This window comes from Esox lucius, chromosome 5, assembly GCF_011004845.1.
Source record: "Esox lucius isolate fEsoLuc1 chromosome 5, fEsoLuc1.pri, whole genome shotgun sequence".
NCBI lineage: Eukaryota > Metazoa > Chordata > Actinopteri > Esociformes > Esocidae > Esox > Esox lucius.
In genome coordinates, this window is record NC_047573.1 from 29,746,226 (window position 1) to 29,767,584 (window position 21,359).

Genomic DNA, 21,359 nt, shown 5'->3' on the forward strand with positions numbered 1-21,359 from the left:
CCAAAATATGCATAGGAATGCAGTCTCAATTTGGTTGATGATTTTATTGACAAGAGGTTGTGCATCATCACGGGTGGTAGCATTCTGGCTCAATCATCTACTGACGGATTAAACAAGACATCTTGTATCGTTTGGTAATTATTTGTGCTAATGGCTTTAGTATTAGTGAGCTGCCCGTAGTGTGTCCGACAGTCCTTCCAATATCTTTCAGTGCTGTTGTTTGGCTTAAGTCCATACATAGCTTTCCATCTTCTAGGGGATCCTGGGAAATTTCCAGTGAAAGGAGAGTAAACAAGCCACCCCCTTGGAACTTTCTCTCCATTACGTTTTGAACGCGTCAAAAAGGTTTTGCTAAATGTTCTCATCTGTTTTTTGTAGACTCGCTCTAATGCTAATATTAGCGCATCTCTACTTAGACACAACAGTGGCGTTCAGTCTTACTCTGAACCCAGTAACAACGGGGTTCCTCAGAGATAGGACCGCAACAGGCTACGTCAGTGGATACATTGACAAATTATTCCTCTTCCACAGGTAAAGATTCACCTGTGACCGTTGAAACACTTGATTCGATGGCGATTATAATGGCAAAAGTTTTTCTGGCGCTGGTAAAGGCCGGAGGTTTCAACTGTGGCTGAGGTAGACGCGCTAGCCTCCGGGAACCTTGCGGTACTATTACCTTCGTCTGAGAGTTTGTTGCTATGCTAGCAGCATTTCTACCAGCTTCTTTGGAGTGTTTGGAATAATTTTTGAAGAAAGTGGTAAGATTTGGTATTTTTCTAAGCACTTGTTAATTTCTAGACCTTTTCAGTTGCTGTTGTTTTTTCTTATTCGTTCCACTATCATATTTATTAGGGCATCATGAGACATGTATCAAGTTTTTTCATTTGAATTGACATAGAGTGAACTGACACAAATCCTGCGAGATGTGATAGCCATAGCTAGCTACTTAAAATCCCACTGAACATTTCGATTTAGCCGCTCACTCTCATTGCTCTAGTGGTCTTGCCAGGGGCTGCAGCACTTGTAGCCTTTGGGTTAGCACGGCCCTGCTTGTACCGAGTAATAATTTCTTCTTCAATGTTTTGTGATTATTAGCTGCGTAAAATGGTAGCTACTGTAGGTGTCATTAATTATAATTTTAGAAATGTGTGAATATATTAATATTTTCAGCTAGTTTCTTAATAGCAAAAAATACGACCATCTATAATCGGCCACGTCCCCACTCGGCCACCTTAACTATTTGGTTCTGTTACATTATATTTATGTTTTTATTTGTGTTGCAAATGAAATATCATAGTCTTCTCTGAAGTGTCCACTAGAAAGTTTTAGCTACCTTTCTTGTTTTCCGGTAAAGTAAAAAAAAGACTGATCAATCTGATATTACATGATATCTGGTGTGTCATCAAATCTAATATCACAAATTGTATAATACTTCTCCAATTCAAATCTGCGCAGATGCAGCGCGTTTTAGCAGTCGATATGTCTAAAACCCTGTCAGTCAACATTGGTTTATAGATTTATGTCTTTATGTTGAAAAATATGTTTTAGGTAATTCACACTAAGTGTTTATTATTATACATTGTTTATTATTATACAATCCGCGTTAAAGCAACATAAAATCTGTCGTGTAAAAGTTAAACCATTTATTCAACCATGTTTTTATTGGTTGATGGATGTGATTATGACGGACCTGATTATGATGTGTAATTCCAGAATGACGTCACAATACCCTACAATGAAAACACATTGATAGAATCTTTAAACTTCAGTACACCATATTAAACTGCTAACCTCCATTCAACCGCAAACCGAAATATGAATCCAAATTTTGACGAAGAGACGCAAAAATATGAGAATGTGAGTAATTGTATTCCTCTTCTTTTGAAGTTCTTCAAATAGATTTTCATTCTGGAAATAATACAACTTGTCTCATGAATGTAGTTAATCTGCATGGCCCATTCATTACAAGAATGTTTAGTTTTATTTTAAGGTGTAAATGTAAGCAAACACTGCAAAACATGGTTTAAACATGGTATATTTGGTAACATAAGACCTAAACATAAATGTCAGCTTTGCCATTAAGCATTGAGTCCTTAAATCAACGGACTCTCCACACATTTCAGGTCACATCCTATCTCCCTTGGCGGCTGTTGAAGATATGTTTTCCAGCCGAACAGATGGTGAGACAAACCAAGACCTACAAACAGCATTTAGAGAGAAAGAACCTGGCTGGGATGTCAGAAAAGATGTCTGGCAGCAATGAGTTCAGTAATGGTCAGAGCTCTGTTCAGAAGGCTGTGAGGAGTCCAAACCCGACTCAACTGTCCCAGAATGCTGTTCAGCATGGAGAGGACAGTGCAAATGCTGGTCAGGTCACATCCTATCTCCCATGGCGGCTGCTGAAGATACGTTTTCCAGCCGAACAGATGGTGAGACAAACCAAGACCTATAAACAGCATTTAGAGAGAAAGAGGCTAGCTGGGATGTCAGTGAATACGTCTGGCAGCAATGAGTTCAGTAATGGTCAGAGCTCAGTTCAGAAGGCTGTGAGGAGTCCAAACCTGACTCAACTGTCCCAGAGTGCTGTTCTTCATGTAGAGGACAGTGCAAAAGGTGGTCAGGTGTCCTATCTTCCCTGGCTGCAGCTGAAGGACCGTTTTCTTGCAGAGAAGGTGAATCAGCCCAAGACATCCAAAGCGGTTTCCAGGATCTGGGCTTCCAATGACCCCAGGTTAATCCCACAGAAGCAGCAGGGTAAAAGAAAGAGTCCCACAGGGGAGCTGGATGAGGCATCTGGGGTCAGTAAATGCAAAAGAGCCAAGGAAAAGAACATCTCTGATGTGACCCTGCTGAAGACTGATCCATCCACTGGAAATACGACAAATACAAACAATAGGTAAAGATTATTGCAACTATACTGTAGTATAGCACTTGTATGATTTTGTATATGTTACCTATAAATTATTACATTTTATATGGAGTATTGTAATATCAAATTACTATATTGTGTAATATCAAATTACTACATTTAATTAGTATTCTATTAATTTTATTTATACAATTTACAAATAAATTGTTTCTCATGATAGGCAGTTTTTTTATGTGTTCAAATGGTGATGGCGACTTATATTGAAAATTCACATTTTGTGTGGAAATGATTTTCTGCGTGATTTAAGATGTAATTTTGTACAGTAGCAAAAAGGGAGTGTGTTCCCATATTGTGTCATGATACATGAGTTTGTCTCAGCACATTACGGTATGGACCAGGTGATGAACAAGGTTTTACATGCGTGTGTGTCTGTGTGTGTATCCTGACTGACAGAGCTGGAGCATCTCGTCCTCTGGAGGCTATGAAGAACAGAATTAGCGTTTGGGGCCACTCTCGGCAATGTCAACCTCAGACAACTTCACCAGCCAGACGCCTCAGTGCCCCTTTGGCTAAGTACCTAGCCTCCACCATCACACCAAGGGCCATTGACATCCAGCGAATGGGGTTAACATCTGACCTTATGAAGTTCCTAAACATGCCGGATGAGAAGCTGTCATTGCAGCTCTGGGACTTAGGGGAGGATGCAGGAGACCAGCGCTACAAAGCCCACTGGCAGTTCTCCACCCAGCAAGGCCATATACTGATGGACAGCAAATGGCTCCAGAACAATGAGAACTGGTGATGAGACTCAAGTCTCCCAAATGCTTCCTCAGGAGACTCTAATCCAGAACAGAGGAAACACTGCTGATATTTCCTGACATTCATGTAATAATCCTCATCACTCATATTTGGGGTGAAGTCTATTTCATTTCTAGCAATTCAGGATGTTAACTGAAATTTAAATTTACTGACAAAATAATCTCAATGGAGGCCTTGGGGATCATCAGTTTTAAATAAAGTTCAGTTGAATTGACTGAATTGGAAAGGAACTGATCCCACATATGGAACAAGTACATACAGACAAACACACACACACACACACACACACAATGAGGACCCCATTGAATTGCATCATTCAAAATACACTTATTCATCACTATTTACTGTCTATCTTTTGTTTTTATTTAACATTTAATATTCTGCTTCAACTACAAAAATCTGAGAATTCTAAATGCTTTAGATGTTTTAATGCTTTAGATAGCCATGTATCCTGGCTAAACTTACAGTCTGGCCCTCATAGCATTATGGGCACCTTTTCATGTCTAGTCGAATTAATGAATTAATCATTAATACAACCTGACTATGCTGTATCAATAACTAATTATTGTAAGTATCAGTGCATCAAAGAAACATTAACCTGTTGAATGCTATGTAACTATTTAAATATTTGCCTTTACAGACACACTTAAGTCACTATTCATCATGTGTGAGGTTCATAAACAAAGTATAATGCTGCATACCTGAAGAAAGATTCATAACTCACAAACTAAATGCCTTGAACTAAAAGTTCAAGTAGTAGGAATTGTGGTTGAAATTACTGTGACTAGCTGCTGCATAGGCTAGCTACTTGAATGAACTAGCTAGCCACACCATTGTATAGGCAGAGTGATGTCGGTGGGAGTACTGTTCTGAGTACTGTAACACTCTGATCACGTGGTCGTGCATGCATTTGTTGGATACTTGTGTGCTGCTCAGCTTGTGACTAAATGACTAAACAGTCATTGAGTTGTCTAAATAATTTCATAATAAAACTTGCAAAGTTTGTCCATTAACTTATTGATTAGGTCATGTTGATGTTTTATCTGCTTAGGCCACTGGATGTCTTAAAACATTTGTACTTGCACGTCAATTATGTTATGGAGCTATGGAGCTCATTAGAACATGCTAAAGTAAAACGGTTTGATTTGTGCATCGTTTATGGGATTTCTCAATCGTTAATATATTAAACATTTAACATATAAATGCATGGATATCAGACGATCATAATTACGTGGTTTTATTATGATTTAGGCTTATCACAGTCTGTGGAACGAAATGCACCTATTTGTTCGAATTTAACATATTTTACCCGAGGAGGATTAACATCTAGGCCTAAATTGCTTGCATTATTATGCATTATAAGGTCGCGGATGGCCAGTCAACTGCAAATTGGATTATACACTTTAATGTACTGTAGCTGTTATTCTCTCAGCTTAATAGTATATTCCCAGGTGACAGGTCATTAGTTAAGGAGCTACAAGATCGCGGATGGCCAGTCAACTGTAACTAATTTTATTATAAAACCGCTCACCTCGTAAAATTATAAACAAACAGATGTTAAATTATACCGCGATCGCACTTCACAACTTTCAAATAGGTCGTAATGATTGCGCACCAGGAGCCTTTTATGCTTTTAGCTAAATTCCCAACAGTATTAGTAAAATACATTATTGGGAAGTATCGAAACTGTTTCTATAATACCAAAACAGTATTTTATAGGCGTGCAGGCAATGTTACTTTGTGACGTTTAGGCTGCTGGTTCTTTTCCAAGCAGCCCTTGTAGAACCCTTATCGACATATCCATTAGCTTTGAAATATCTTTTTGTTCCGAGGGTCGAGTTAAGCCTCCCCGGGGCCCGGGGCTAACGCACATTCCGGTGACATATGCTCCACCCTTTGCCCTGTTAACCAGACGAGCCATTACGCGGGTAGCCTAATAAAACGCACATTAAGCACTTTATGGACTTGCCTGTAACCAACATGTTAAAGCTGTTCAAATAATGATCAGATATTAATAATTACAAAGAAATAGCATAATACGTAGGCCTACAAATGCGTGATGGCGCACGCATACGGAAAGACAACGATTAAATGTGGAGTGTAATCCGTTTACAGACACAGCAGTCGAGATGAGATTTAAATGTTATCTTAATGTTACTCACAGTCATGTTCAAAAGGCCCTTTTTCTGATTTTTTTTAAGACGAAGTCATGCACGAGGTCGTTGAATTCAACCTTGCGCATGAGATCGTATTTAACTGACATAACAGTCAAACAGTTCAGTCTGTTTTCATTCATTTCAGTTTAGTTGATTAGTCCCAACTTCGAAAATGATTTATGTTCAGTTATATTTGGGACAGGGAGGGAAAGAGAGAGCCCGAGTGCAATGTCAACGTTGGGGAAAGCACTTCGTACTGTAGCTGTCCTTCTCTCAGCTTAATATTAGATTCAGGTGTCAGGTCATTAGTTAAGGAGCTACAAAACATGACAAAAGCTGACAAATTTCATGTTCAAAGTAATCTTGTATTCGCTGTATTTGTACACGAGATTACAACAGGCCCTGCGGATCTCCGTGGATATGTTTTTGAGCCCAGTAAGAAAGCCAAAGTAGTTGCAGGTCTCTGTGTATGCGTTGTATTTTTGATGTAGCTCACCCGTCAAACCAGGAACACTTCTACACTAAATGTATCTTGGGAACAGGCAAGGGCGTAGGAGCCGGGGGAGACATGTCCCGCTCAATATTAGAAACGGGTTAAAGTGTCCCTCCCAATAATGTTGTTCTGAGTAATACTTTTATTTATAAAAAAAAATACGCTTTGGAACGTGACCGAATCCAACATTCTCATTCATTCTTTCATGTGAAGGCAAGCTAAGTGGATTACTGTAACTGTACATTTGATTTTCATAGTAGGTACAATGTATATAACGTCAGTTTATAGCAATAGAACGAACCAACGTGATAAAATATAAGCTTTTGTTCAGGCATTTAAAAAAAAAGATATAGTTTGCTAGCTATTTTTATTTTCAAGTTTAATCAAACAAACGTTACAGTACTATTAGCTTCCTTGCTAGATAACACTGAGTCAAGAATGGAGTGTAAGTAGCAAAGGTTCTTGGTAACAATCTCCACCCAACAGATGGCAATTTTTTTTCTTCAGTTTAGATGTTTTGAATCATCTAGGTATAGCTAAAGTGTGTTCAATATTTAAAGAATTTGGTTTATGCTATGTATGATCATGACAGGGAAGTGATAGACATTGACTGACAGAACAAACAGGCACAAACCAATAGGTAAATCATTGATAAGATCAAGAGAGACTACATCAAGATTGCTACATCAAGATAGACTGTTGATCTGTAATCATGTAAATCAATCAGTCATTGAATAGGATCTCTGATAAAAGGACAGCAGCTGAATTTAGGATTGTACTGTAAGTGTTTACTATACGCAGAAGATAGGCTGTCATTACAATAACACTGGTCAGAAAGGTAGGCAGAGCATGGGAGAGAGGCCACAAACCAACAGAAAATATAGTATATATATTTTTTTTCTAAGTATTAATTCAAGGCTGTGTATAGTAGCAGATTGAAAAACTTAAAGCTGGACTAACATGCCTGACTGAGATGTTCCCAACATCATTGTAGTATTAGTCATTTTAAAAGATGTACTCTGGTTACATTATCTATCTGAAATTACTTTCTAGCTGAAAAGACCCACCATGCAAAAACACAATATAATTTACCAGTGCTCGTTAGCACTATTGCATGTTCAGAAATCACTACTTTCTTAAAGTCAAACTGGAATTTTCACACTGAATGCTTGAGTCCTATCAACACCCAAAAGGCCTCGGTACAGAAAGACTTTGTTTGGGGTAACTATCTATTTGCTACACCCTTTCCAAACATAATGAGTATTGCAAGCCAGTGTTGTGGAAACAATTATCGCTCCCTATATTTTCAACCGGATTACCTCAGAGCGGAACGGTGTCTGTCGCACTGGTCCTATTCATGCTTCATTGTCAATAGTGCCAGCACCTTTTGCCAATATACAATGTGTGTCCTAACTTGGAAGTAATCAAAGTACCATTGAATGCATCAAACTCAAGGGCTTGATGGCCCTGTTATTTTATGGGGTTTCCAAGACCTGCCCCTCCAATATTTTATGGTGATGGTAAATTCCAGAAAGATAAGAAATAATGGTGGCGGATCAAAGAAGATCCGCCCAAGGGATTAGCATAATGGGATGGCATCCGAAGTTGGCATCCGACGTTGGGAAGGCAGTAGTTCTGCAGACCCACTTGGCTTATTGGAATCTTTGTTAAAGTCTATTCGGGATTCACAAGTTCCTGAGTTTTTGCATCTTTTTGGGCTTGAGATCTGAAGTATTCTCCATGACATATACCCCTCTGGTGCCATTGATTCACAATTGCTTATGCTTCCTAACTAGACAGATTGATATCCCTAAAGTTTAAATATCTTGGTGTTATATTTTGATGATTACGTGTTGTTGTAGCTTTTTTGAGCAGTGTATTTTTCAAATAACATAGGTCTCAGTTTCCACATTTCATATGTTGTCTTTGTAATATTTTCTATTGAATATAGGGTTGAAATTATTTGCACATTGTTGCATTTTATTTACATTTTACACAGCATCCCAACAGGGTTATAGATGCAGCTTATGTCAAAGTAATCTTTATAAAAAATTAGACCTTTTGACAGACTGACTTCAATATTACAAGAATGGTTTTATTTATCAAAATACAAAAATAGCATTTGTCATTTAAATGTTATATACAGTATGTTTCTTCCCCTTTAACACACTAAAATTACATTTGCTACATGTGCTCATTCAATAAGAACAAAAATACTACATATTTATTAAGTTAAGTGATTTTAAATTGCAAAGAGTAAACAATAATAAAAGAACTCAAGAGAAGCAGTTGATTCGTCTCCAATGTCCTAACCCAAATTTACAGTCTAGGAACATAGGGTTTTGGCACAAAACTACCATGTCAATGCATGATGTGACTGTAGAGTGACGTATGTGCATCTCATCCACAATGCGTGACAGCAGTGTATATAAGTATAACAACACTTGGAATAAAACCAAAGGCCTAAATGAACATTAGTTCACATTAGAACATTACCTTAAAAAACTCTAAAGACATCATTTGTATTAGTTGGGTAAAACAGAATATTAATATATTATTTCGTATTCTGCAACTATTCATGTGGCTTTAAAGCTTCATGAAGCAACACTTATTCGGAACAATTCTGACTCTGTCGATTTTTTCAAGAAAGGCATTTATTTTATCTACTATAGCAGTGGGCAAGTTTCAAATCCATGCCACAGCAGTGTATCAGAGGCAGCAGCAAAGGCCACTGGAAAACCTAGGACACACGCTTTTGTTAAAAAGACCCAGCCTACATGCATCAGTTCAGCTTTATGATGCTCACAAGAACAGTTAGAAGGTAAGGAGTTATGGTACACTAAACCACAATAAAACACCACATGTACAGTGTTGGTCCCAGGTTTCAGGATCTAAAATTAAAGATCCCAGAAACTGACACACAAGCTTATTTTTTTCTAAACTTTATGCACAAATTGGTTTACATCCCTGTTAGTGAGCATTTGTCCTTTACCAAGATAATCCATCCTGCAGATCTGGTTTCTCAAAAAATGTATTAAACCACAATCATTACACAGGGGCATCTTGTGCTAGGGACAATAAAAGGCCACTCAAACATGTCATTACATCACAACACTGCTACTGACTTCTGAAGTATTTTTAGGGAATGTATTTTGAATGCTTACTGCAGAAAATGTCCATCAGAGCTGTTGCCAGAGGATATAATGTTCATTGCTTTTTGTGAGCAGTCTCCATCATCCATTTAGAGGATTTGGCAGTGTTCCAGCGTCTTTGTCTCACATATTTTGAACACCAGATCCAGTATTAAATTTTTTTGTCAAAGCTGCCTCACACCAGCAGACCAGGTGTGATCACTCAAGCCCAGGACATCATCCGGTTTCTTCATATCTGAAACCAGCTACCTGGAGAGATGATCGAAATGTGAGTTTGCACTACTGAAGAATTGTGGCCCAAACCTTCCCAAAATGTCTGAGGACTATTGATCTGCATGCTTGTCTTCCTTAGCAGGATCTTGACCTGATTGCAGTTCGGCATAACTGACTTCAGTGGGCAAATGCTCACCATTCATGGCTCTTCATAAATTAATCAACTTTACTAGGCAGCAAAATATTTGACAGTTGTATTTATATTTTTGTTCACAGATAGAAACACAAACAAAAATAAAGTCTACAATAGTGTATATAAGCCTCATGTAAAGTGGGGAGAACAAGTATTTGATACACTGCCGATTTTGCAGGTTTTCCCACTTACAAAACATGTAGAAGTCTGTAATTTTATCATAGGTACTCTTCAACTGTGAGTGACATAATCTAAAACAAAAATCCAGAAAATCACATTTTATGATTTTTAAGAAATGAATTTGCTTCTTCAGGTTTCGGGGGTTTCGCTGGGCCATACAGACTTTCAGCTCCCTCCAAAGATTTCTATCGGGTTCAGGTCTGGAGACTGGCTAGGCCACTCCAGGACCTTGAGATGCTTCTTACGGAGCCTCTCCTTAGTTGCCCTGGCTGTGTGTTTGGCCAAGATCTCGCGATACATGGCCCCATCCATCCTCCCCTCAATACGGTGCAGTTGTCCTGTCCCCTTTGCAGAAAAGCATCCCCAAAGAACTATGTTTCCACCTTCATGCTTCACGGTTGGGATGGTGTTCTTGGGGTTGTACTCATCCTTCTTCCTCCAAACACGGCAAGATCAAAAAGCTCTATTTTTGTCTCATCAGACCACATGACCTTCTACCATTCCTCCTCTTGATCTTCCAGATGGTCATTGGCTAACTTCAAACAGGCCTGGACATGCGCTGGCTTGAGCAGGGGGACCTTGCGTGCGCTGCAGGATTTTAATCCATGACGGCATAGTGTGTTACTAATGTTTTTTTTTTTTAGACTGTGGTCCTAGCTCTCTTCAGGTCATTGACCAGGGCCACATGTGTAGTTCTGGGCTGATCCCTCACCTTCCTCATGATAATTGATGCCCCACGAGGTGAGATCTTGCATGGAGCCCCAGACCGAGGGAGATTGACCATCATCTTGAACTTCTTCCATTTTCTAATAATTGCGCCAACAGTTGTTGCCTTCTCACCAAGCTGCTTGCCTATTCTCCTGTTGCCTATATCACAGCCTTGTGCAGGTCTACAATTCTATCCCTGATGTCCTTACACAGCTCTCTGGTCTTGGCCATTGTGGAGAGGTTGGAGTCTGTTCGATTTTGTGGACAGGTGTCTTTTATACAGGTAACGAGTTCAAACAGGTGCAGTCAATATGGGTAATGAGTGGAGAACAGGAGGGCTTCTTAAAGAAAAACTAACAGGTCTGTGAGAGATGGAATTCTTACTGGTTGGTAGGTGATCAAATACTTATGTCATGCAATAAAAAGCAAATTAATTATTTAAAAATCATACAAAGCGATTTTCTGGATTTTTGTTTTACAGATCTCTACATGCTTTGTAAGTAGGAAAACCTACAAAATCGGCAGTTTATCAAATACTTGTTCTCCCCACTGTAAATGCTTGTTAAAAACTACACAGTAATTACAGACCGGACATTTCCCACTAATCTTTTGTGGATCGTCATGAAACTACATGATGCTTGAAACAACAAACAGCATTACTGTTGGTGCTTTGGAGATATTACAATTTCTAATTGTGTTAGAATCTTTCAGCATAGGGGGGACTTTTAGCAAATACTAGTCAGAGAAGCTTGGTTCCAGTTCTGATATATTGTTTGAAATATATCCGTATCCGGAATGTAATTGATAATTTGACCTCTTATGTTAGAGTTCAGTGCTAGGTTCAAATACATTTCTCACTGAGGAAACAGTGAGGATTGTTAAACATTAATTTAGAATCAGATTGATATGAAGGTAGCGAGCAGAAAAAAACATCATGATTTTGCTGAGACTAATTAAATAAATGGACTGCTCTTGTGCGCTTTGCTGCTTCATTCACAACAGTCCTAGTAAAATGCTTGCCTGAGAAATTGTGTAATAATGGAATTTCTTTATTTTAGAATTTTTTGTGAAATAATGAAGCCATTTACTAATTTTGTTGTGAAAAAGACTTGATTACAGCCTTACCTTAAAACTGTCTAATTTCACCCACAGATATTCTAAAAAAAATGATATTACAAATAATTGAGCTGCACAATCTACGTAAAGGCCAGTGTTGTTCGTGATTTTCATAACTAAGAGAAACACGTAATTAAAATGTATATTTACTGTTAACTTAAACAGTGATTTATTAGAAATACAGTGAAAATTTAACACTGATATTTACAAATACTGCATAGGGTATTCAAGAGGTCATTTGGGAATTTAATTTAAAACATGCTAAATGACATGTAGATAGTTTTTGCTCTGGAAATCAAACATAACCTTTCACTCCTTGTCCTTTGACAATAATGTGATTTTGCTGAACCAGCCTCTCTTATTAATCCCATCCTAGGTTACTGTAATCATTCCATACACCTTAAAAAGGTTTAATGTACTGTATGTGTAAGTCTTTCAGGAGATTACCGTGTGGATGACTTTAGTCTCTTCACAGCCTGTGGATAATATTTGAGGAAGATTCGGCTGACAATGTCATAAGTGTCCCCCTGCGGTTTGGAGGGGTACTTCCAGTTGTTAAAAACAAAGCCCTTCTCCACCTGAAAGACAGCCTGGTTAAAGGTGTCTTGCCTGAAGGGTCTGCCCCTGTCCAGGCACTCGACCAACGTGTTGATGAACAGACTCCAGCGCTGGGAGTAATAGTCTTCCATTAGACCGCCCCACTCCTTGTTAGCATAGTCCAGAATGTTGCCATCGGGCCCCCACAGGGTGATCTGGTTCCGGGCATTCATGTCGTACAGTCGCGCCTCCGCCTCATCCAGAGCCAGGGACCGCGCTCGCTCAAGCCACGTCCCCAGCAGGAAGTGGCCGTCGCTGGACAGCAGGCGCTCCAGCTCGGGGAGGAGATCGTATACCAACACGCCACCTGACGTCAGGAGCTCTGGAAGCGTCTGGGCCTGGAAGGCATCCCGGATCTCGCAGTAGTAGTCTGTGGTGATAAGCTGCATGGCCTGCCGAGTGATGTCCACCAGGTCGTAGCGGAATGTCTCCCGGACCATATGCGGTTGGGCCACCTCGTACAACAGCCTCCAGGCCTCGTACAGGTCCACCTTCTGGTACCACACTTCGGTATTCATGCGTAGCGAGGGTCGGTGGACCAAAGGACTGTGGTTGTGGTTCTTGTAGTTCGGCACAGTGCAGTTGTAGACACTGCGAAAAAGCAGCCTCCAGGCGGCCGCCAGGTTTTCATGGGTGCTGCCGTAGCGGCGAACCGCATACAGAGACACCCACTTGGCCAGATTGACTGGCTCTTTGCGCCATGCCAACTCACCCATCAGCTCGTACACCACAGGGTTCTGTTCGATTCCCTCCGGCGCCAGCCCGAGTCCAACCAGAGTGGAGTTGGGGAAGGTGAGAGCCTCAAATGGCCCAGAGTTTATGCTCTCCACTGTGCCAAAGAGGCCAGTGTTGCCGCCAAAGTTGTGGAGCATACACCATATAAACGGCTGGCCGTAGAAGGACTTGGTGAAGGAGAAAGCCGGCGTAGATTCTGCAAACAGGTCCAACACGATCATCCGGCCAATGGGCACACCATGCAGAAGGGCCTGAATCTGGGCAGGCTTCCAGAATGCAGTGTCATGCACAAAGAGCCAGCCCTGCATCAGCCAAATGGCCTGGGGATCCACTGGAGACAAAAAAAGTATTTGGGGTGAAGGAGAAGAAAGCCAGAGCTCTTGATATGTCTGGAGGTTTGGGCAAGGGTCAAGGGGTTGCGTACAATTCCTACGGGTGGCAGTACGGCAGGTCAGCCCAGAGACAATTACAGTAATTATAACTGACATTTAACAGCCCTGCTCACTGTTGTAGCCAGCATTCCAGGAAGAAAAACTACTAAACACATTAGCCAGCTAATTAACAGACACCGCCATTTTTAGGCGTGCTTTTCTCACCTGCTGTCATGGTGTCAAAGACTGCACGGCTGACCGCGGACAAGTAGGCGGGGTCTGAGTAGGTCGGCGTCATCTCATTGAAGGTGTCTGTGTTGTAGACATGGTCCGTGCCAAACTGCTTAACCAGCTGGGATAAGAACAGTGACCCGATCCGATGGAAGAGGGGTTCACGGGGGTCTAGTGTGTAGGCACAGGAGTAGCTGCAGTTGAAATGGCTCCATGGCGCAAGTTTGGTCATGTTGGCTTTTGGAAAGAGCCTGGAAATATTTAACATTTAAAAAATGGACTGAACAATCATGAAATAACTGACTCAAACACACAAAAATGGCAATGTTAAAAACCAATAGCTAAGTAGTGATGAAACTGTTTGAATCAGGAGTCATACCTGGCAATGCCCTGAGGCACAATCCCAGAGAAAGCTGGAAGAACAGGCAGCATGCCGAAGGATCTCATTTGGTCCAAAATCTTGAACTGGAGGGCAAAGGAAAATACAACATCAATTATTATTATTCTAAGTGTAGATGATAAAGCTTTTTTGCAATGAATTAAGATGGTAGTACTTGGAGGTAGAGCTGCTTCACGTGCCAGGACTGTGGTAGAGGGCCCCCCCACTGGAACAGGTTGCCCATACGGTTCCAGGCCAGAAATGCAGGGCCAGTGAAGAACTGGTCGATTTCAGTCTGGTTCAGTCCCAGTGAGAGGTACACCTAATCCATCAAAATAGTTGGATGTAAGTTTTCAATTTTATTTAAACAAGTCTGCTCTATAAAGCAAAACTATTTTAGATGGTGAGAATGATCAATTTAAAAGAATCGATCATTTTACCAGCAATATTAAGTGGGCAGGGCTGGATCTGAACACATACAAACAAAATACACAAACACAGTCCATGACATGGGATCACCTCACCTCTTGCCATAATGCTTCTTGTCCAGTAAACGCCAAAGGCAGGTTGATGCCATTCAGAGCCATCCAGTCGATCTCTCTCTGCCATCGTGGCCAGTCCCACCACACTGTTGAGTAACTTTGAGTGCATACGTTCTGGTAGTACCTAAATCTGTAACCAGGACAAAAACATTAGCCAATGTTCTTGGGTGTAAGCCGCATGTTAAATTCTTAAACAGAAAGCAGCCAATGACCCGGCCGAAATTGGCCAACCTTGTTAACCACAAATCACTCAATAAGTTACTTTCCATTCATATTGCCGATGCCAAGTTCAAAGAGGAATTTATGTTTCCAACTGCCTAAAATTAAATAAGGAGAAAAAAGCAAGTGTTAGCTACTGGAGCTGTTTAGGCAAATAGCTAAACACATAAAAAAAGTCCTTACCAGTTTAATCATAATGAGGGCTGAGGCAGACGTAAGATAAAAACACATTGAGAAACACTGCCAGAAAGCAATTGTCAAACCTCTCATTCAAAATATGACAAAAACATAACTCCTAGCGCCATCCACCCACCTCTGTGATGTTCTTTCATATACTACTACCCTTCCAACAACATCACACACAATAGCAGGGCATGCATGGTAGGGCTGCCCACATTCTTTTTATTCACATTGAAACACCAATATTGACAAGTAATATTCATACTATAAAAATATGCAATATGTTAAAATGTCAGCTGCATGTATTATCTGTTTATCTATATTCATCTATAGTTCACATTGCGTTTTTTTTTATCTGGCGGTTGCTTCCCGCTCACCAGGCGTCACCAGTCCCCGTTGCAATGCAGTTTTTAGAGTCACTAGGCTATACGTTTGTATGCTGTTCCTTTAGGCCAAATACATCAATCTTCCAAAAAAGAACAATGCTACTTTGCTTTTCAATAACCATTCCATTACTAGGCTTCCAACAGTACACCCATTCATTTCAATCTATATCACAATTTTTTTACAATATGGCACTTTGATTTTTTTGCACATAGCTTGCAGCCTTATTGCATGGTACAGAAAAGAGAAATATTGATCTCAACCATATCATAATTAACCTACATAGTACTTACTTCACTGACGATATTGAGTCATGGGAAAAAACACCCCATGCACTTTACCATCCAGCATGTGCTGGCATAGCTGAGGTTAGCTCAGGCGTGGCTAATGCCCTATGGATAATTGAAGGGCCCGCTTTAAAGGGCCCGACCATAGCACAAGTGTCCACGGTTGGCAATAAACAAAAAAACTTGACGGTAAGAATGGTCCAGTTCTTTCTGCCCATCTGATTTATTTATTTTTGCGCTGTAAAACAGTTGAAGACAAACCTGAAAAAGTAGCCATCATACGCTAACGCTGACACAGAGAAGAGAGGGGGTGGGTATACTTCACAGGGCCAAACGGAATGTCAACTTTTCTCCCTCATCAACACATTCACCCCTGTTGTCTCTTGATCAAATGAATGAACGTAGACCACAATGAGCCAATGTGTGGGGGGGGGGGGGGGGTCATTTACATTCTCCTAACCTTTCCAGAAGAGCATCTCACGCTTTACTACACCAAGTGCCATAAATGTCTACACCTCTCTGACTGCCAGGTAGGAGCCATATCCCAGGTGTGGCAAATGACTACAATGCAGTGATCCTTCTGGGTCCCCAAGCCAGGTTGGCCGGAGTGTTTGCAAATTGTCTTGATGCTCCAATAATAACATTGGCTCAATATCCTTGCAAGATTAACCCGTGTATACTCTGTCCTTAATCGGTAGACAGTGCTGATGGTGCCAAAGAAAATCACCAAATCAAAAAAAAAAAAAAAAGGTTTGCAACTACATTCCGCTCTATTTCCAGTCCGTAGAAGCGTGCTTTACCATTGCTAATTACCTACACAAACGTGAAACAGGTTTTGATACAACATAAAAAAGCTTATTTGGAGGTGGTAAAACAAATCCGCTGGGCAAAACGATGCACATGTCACCTGAACGCCTACGTATTTAGTAAACGATCCACCACCGCCAAGGTGCTTGTAAAATAGAGCAGAGACTTGCCAGGGACCTCATGATGTCATATCAATATGTATTGTACCAATTTAAAGGATTAATTTAGAAACAGAAGCTAGACAACCTTGAAGAAAAAAATACTACAGTTATAGTTGTAGTGCAAGATTATTGTGCTAAATTTAAAACCGACTTGAATAGATATGGTGAACCGAAATGTCAATGTGTAGCTATCGATTTTTCACATATGACTACTAAATAAAAAGAATGTGTCGTTACATGGACTATGGTTAAATACTTATATATATATTTAAAAAAAGACCGTGATTCCATTATGCCAGTACGGTGAAGTTCTGGGTCTAGAAACTGAGGTACAGTACATCCTTAACGCATCCTTGCAAAAACCTACCTGTGTTGGGTGCTGATGCGGAGGACGCCTGTCAGTTGTGGCAAAGGACGTGGAATGTTGAGTTGATTGCCTGACCACGATATATGACAATTGCAGAAGTATTTTAAGTAATTATAAATCCCAGAGGCGACAGCTACCCCGGTACTGCCTGTAGCTATGATTTTATTGTTTTTCGCCGACCGTAGCTCACATGCTTCCAAACTGTCATTGGATAAAGTTCTGTTGACTGACACAATGAACTCACGAGACCTATTTCCAAGTAGACGCTTCAAAAGTTCCACTACAGCTCTTCCCTGAGTCTTGTCGTTGGCTTGCGGTTTTAAATGCGCCAGAGTCTGAAACTCGCAATGTACTAATACATTAAAGACTACAACGAGCAAAGTAAGACTATAAATGCATGTAAATCTCATTTTGACCAGTCAACTCAATCTGAAAATATTGCAAGCTTCCGTGTAATAAAATACGAGTTTGGTCAGAGATATTATACAAAAGAGGAAACATAAATCTCATTGGACAATAAGTAGAGGAACGTATTAGGCTCCCGCCCAGCGTACAATCGACCAATTGCGTTCACGTTGTCATGCTGTGTTGCCCTGTTGCTAGGTTAATCGTTACGAAAGCCTTGATTAAAAATCTGGATTTTAGTCAAGTAGCCACATTTTCTTCAGAAGAAAGTAATTCTATAATAAAAACTATTTTAATTCATGCTAATGTATTTTTCATCCTAAAACACAGTTTACACCTAGCACTTCTATTAATGGAATTACCCACAACACACCACTCGGCGCAAAATACGGATCACATAACAAATGGGAGTTAATCCTGATACAATGGGGTTTCCATCTCCTCAAAGGTATCTCTGGTTTGGTCTACTTGCAGGACGTAATCAATTTGTGCTAGTGGTCAATTATAGCGTGATTTTTAGTCAAAGAAAGAAAACAAGAAAGAAAATAAGATAGCGGCCGGCGTGACGGATCTTCTTCACGACGCCGGTTGATTGGGGTTTCTGGGTACACAGCGGGAAGATTCGAATCATAGGAGAGTTGGGTGGTTTTGCGAGCGAAAAACGAAATCAAGCGAGAAAACAAACAGCAAATTGCGAGAGAATACGATAAATATCTTGCTGTTTGACGTTGCTGGAATATAATTGGAAGAAGTTTAAGCTTTCGGCATGGCTGTGCTGTGACTGGGGCAGAAATGGAAGAGGACAGTGGTGGGGTTAGCGAAGATAGCATGGAGCACAGAGGTGGTAAAACATGGGGGTAGTAGCAGCTGCTCGAGGCTGATAGTGGTGGGGAGAGGAGAGGTATGCCGCGGGTAGATGGGGTTCGAGCCGGGGAAGAATTTAAAGTTGTGCTGAAGTTTGTTAATGGTGAGGAAGACGGAGGAGTAGGGAGCATGAATCTGATTAGATTGACAGTTTTGATTAAAGAGGTGATTGGTGAAGTGGGCATTGCTAAAGTGTTCTGAGAATGGGTGTTCATAGGGATAGGTTCCAGAGGGAAAAGGCACTTCGAGTGAAGCAGATGGGGACGTTTAGAGTGGAGTCGGAACAGTGGTTGGGGAACAGTGGGAGAAAAGGGTGTGACGGTTAAGGAAATGATAGATAATATTACGGGGGCGCTAGTGAATGCAATAAGGCTGCAGACATCGAAGGATGGCAGTGCCCCCTTTTGCACCACTGTGGCACCTGGCCTGGGCCAAACCACTCTGGTGCTTGGCCCAGGCCAGGTTTGGGCATATGTCAGAGGTTTGGGCATGTGGCAGGGACATGCAGTTGAAAGAGGAGGTGTGCCAGGTGTGGAGGGGACAGTGAGTATGGAAAATGTGGGGAGGGTGTGCCGCCAAAGTGCTTTAGTTGTGTGGGTGCTCAAAGTGTGGCATTTGGTGGATGTGAGGTCACGAGAGGCTGTGAAGGTGCAGGAAGTGAGTGGGGAGAGGGGTGTCATGCAGAGGCTGTTATGGTTGTGTTAGGGTGACCAGATTCAATAGGGTGAAATGTGGAACAGTCAGACCATGACCCCTGCCCCACACACAGAAATGTACACACACCTACACACAACGAATAACAGAGTAGGGCCAACTTTTACTGTACATAACATTTTATTATCAAATGCATAAATACAATAGTGTGTGAGTGTACAGTCATTGGATACAATATCTAGACAATGATTTAGACTGAAGCAACAAAAGAGCGTTTCACCCAGAACAACACTATGCGTTTCTCTGAAGAAGGCAAAGTTGAACAGTTTCCACTGTAGAAGCGATACTGTAAAAAAAAGTATTGCAAATGTGACAAATTAATTGTATTGAAACAACAACAAAATACTGTTTGGACTCAGGATAACATGAACACATTACGCTCTGAAAAATGAACAAAGCCTGTGTTTTAGGTGTACACAGCGACAGCTGTAATAACGTCACAGAATTATACCTACTAACTTTTGCTAATTTGATTTGTGGGGTGTGGAATCCGCTGACCTGTTGTATTTTTCGCATGAGGCAATCTTTCTCAGAGTCTGCTTGTCTTTGACAAGTTTGTCCTAGAAAACTGTGCACTTTAATCCAAAAGTTACTTGAAAAAATAGCCTAACATTGGCTTCATGGTTGTTACAGTGAGTTGGGATTTAGTGCCTACAGGTGCTTGGGCTTTGCAGCTTGTGAGGACTAAAATGTGATTGGATCATAGTTAGACTATAAAATAAGGAACTTTAAGACTGACAGGTGTGGCAAATCATGAAAACCTGTCACATTCAAATGGGCAGCTGGTCAGACCAATCGATAGACAGGACCAAGTGAAAATACGGGACAAACATGATTTTTTTAAATACACAGATCAGCCATAACATTATGACCACCTTCCCAATATTGTGTAGGCCCCCCTTTGCCGCCAAAACAGCCCTGACCCGTCGAGGCATGGACTCCACTAGACCTCTGAAGGTGTGCTGTGGTATCTGGCACCAAGATGTTAGCAACAGTTCCTTGAAGTCCTGTAAGTTGCGAGGTGGAGCCTCCATGGATCGGACATGTTTGTCTAGCACATCCCACACGTGCTCGATTGGATCGAGATCTGGGGAATTTGGAGGCCAAGTCAACACTATGAACTCGTTGTGTTCCTCAAACCATTCCTGAACCTTTTTTGCTTTGTGGCAGGGCACATTATTCTGCTGAAAGAGGCCAATGCCATCAGGGAATACTTTTGCCATGAAAGGGTGTACATGGTCTGCAACAATGCTTAGGTAGGTGGTACGTGTCAAAGTAACATCCACATGAATGGCAGGACCCAAAGTTTCCCAGCAGAACATTGCCCAAAGCATCGCCAGCTTGCTTTCTTCCCATAGTGCATCCTGGTGCCATGTGTTCTCCTGGTAAGCAACGCACACATACCTGGCCATCCACGTGATGTAAAAGGAAACATGATTCATCAGACCAGGCCACCTTCTTCCATCACGTGGATGGCCGGGCATGTGTGCGTTGCTTACCAGGAGAATACATGGCACCAGGATGCACTATGGGAAGAAGACCTGACTGGTCTGTGGCTACGCATCCCCATACGCAACAAACTGCGATGCACTGTGTGTTCTGACACCTTTCTATCAGTACAAGTATTTACTTTTTCACCTATTTGAGCTACAGCAGCTTGTCTGTTGGATCGGACCACACAGGCCAGCCTTCGCTCCCCACGTGCATCAATGAGCCTTGGCCGTCCATGACCCTGTCACAGGTTCACCGCTTTTTCTTCCTTAGGCCCCTTTTGATAGGTACTGACCACTGCAGACCGGGAACACCCCACTGACAGGTCCCATGATAACGAGATTATCAGTGTTATTCACTTGACCTGTCAGTGGTCATAATGTTATGGCTGATCGGTGTGTCAGTGTTATTCACTTGACCTGTCAGTGGTCATAATGTTATGGCTGATCGGTGTATCAGTGTTATTCACTTCACCTGTCAGTGGTCATAATGTTATGGCTGATCGGTGTATCAGTGTTATTCACTTCACCTATCAGTGGTCATAATGTTATGGCTGATCTGTGTATCAGTGTTATTCACTTCACCTGTCAGTGGTCATAATGTTAAGGCTGATCGGTGTATCAGTGTTATTCACTTCACCTGTCAGTGGTAATAATGTAATGGCTGACTGGTGTATCAGTGTTATTCACTTCACCTGTCAGTGGTCATAATGTAATGGCTGATCGG

At 41.1% G+C, this 21,359-nt stretch overlaps 2 protein-coding genes across 2 annotated transcripts; one reads left to right on the forward strand and one right to left on the reverse strand.

Moving 5' to 3' along the window:
* Positions 1 to 1,835: 1,835 nt before the first annotated feature.
* Positions 1,836 to 4,740, forward strand: LOC105028462. The gene is made up of 3 exons (XM_010901225.4): positions 1,836 to 1,857; positions 2,124 to 2,896; positions 3,323 to 4,740. Exons 2-3 carry the CDS (start codon positions 2,178 to 2,180, stop codon positions 3,669 to 3,671), a joined length of 1,068 nt encoding a protein of 355 aa, XP_010899527.3. The 5' UTR covers positions 1,836 to 1,857; positions 2,124 to 2,177; the 3' UTR covers positions 3,672 to 4,740.
* Positions 4,741 to 11,280: 6,540 nt separating this feature from the next.
* Positions 11,281 to 17,645, reverse strand: naglu (N-acetylglucosaminidase, alpha). The gene is made up of 6 exons (XM_010901226.4): positions 17,160 to 17,645; positions 14,737 to 14,884; positions 14,388 to 14,534; positions 14,213 to 14,298; positions 13,828 to 14,084; positions 11,281 to 13,562 (listed from the first exon to the last, which is right to left on the reverse strand). The coding sequence occupies exons 1-6, from the start codon at positions 17,567 to 17,569 to the stop codon at positions 12,343 to 12,345; spliced, it is 2,268 nt and encodes a 755-aa protein (XP_010899528.2). The 5' UTR covers positions 17,570 to 17,645; the 3' UTR covers positions 11,281 to 12,342.
* Between the last annotated feature and the right edge of the window lie 3,714 nt (positions 17,646 to 21,359).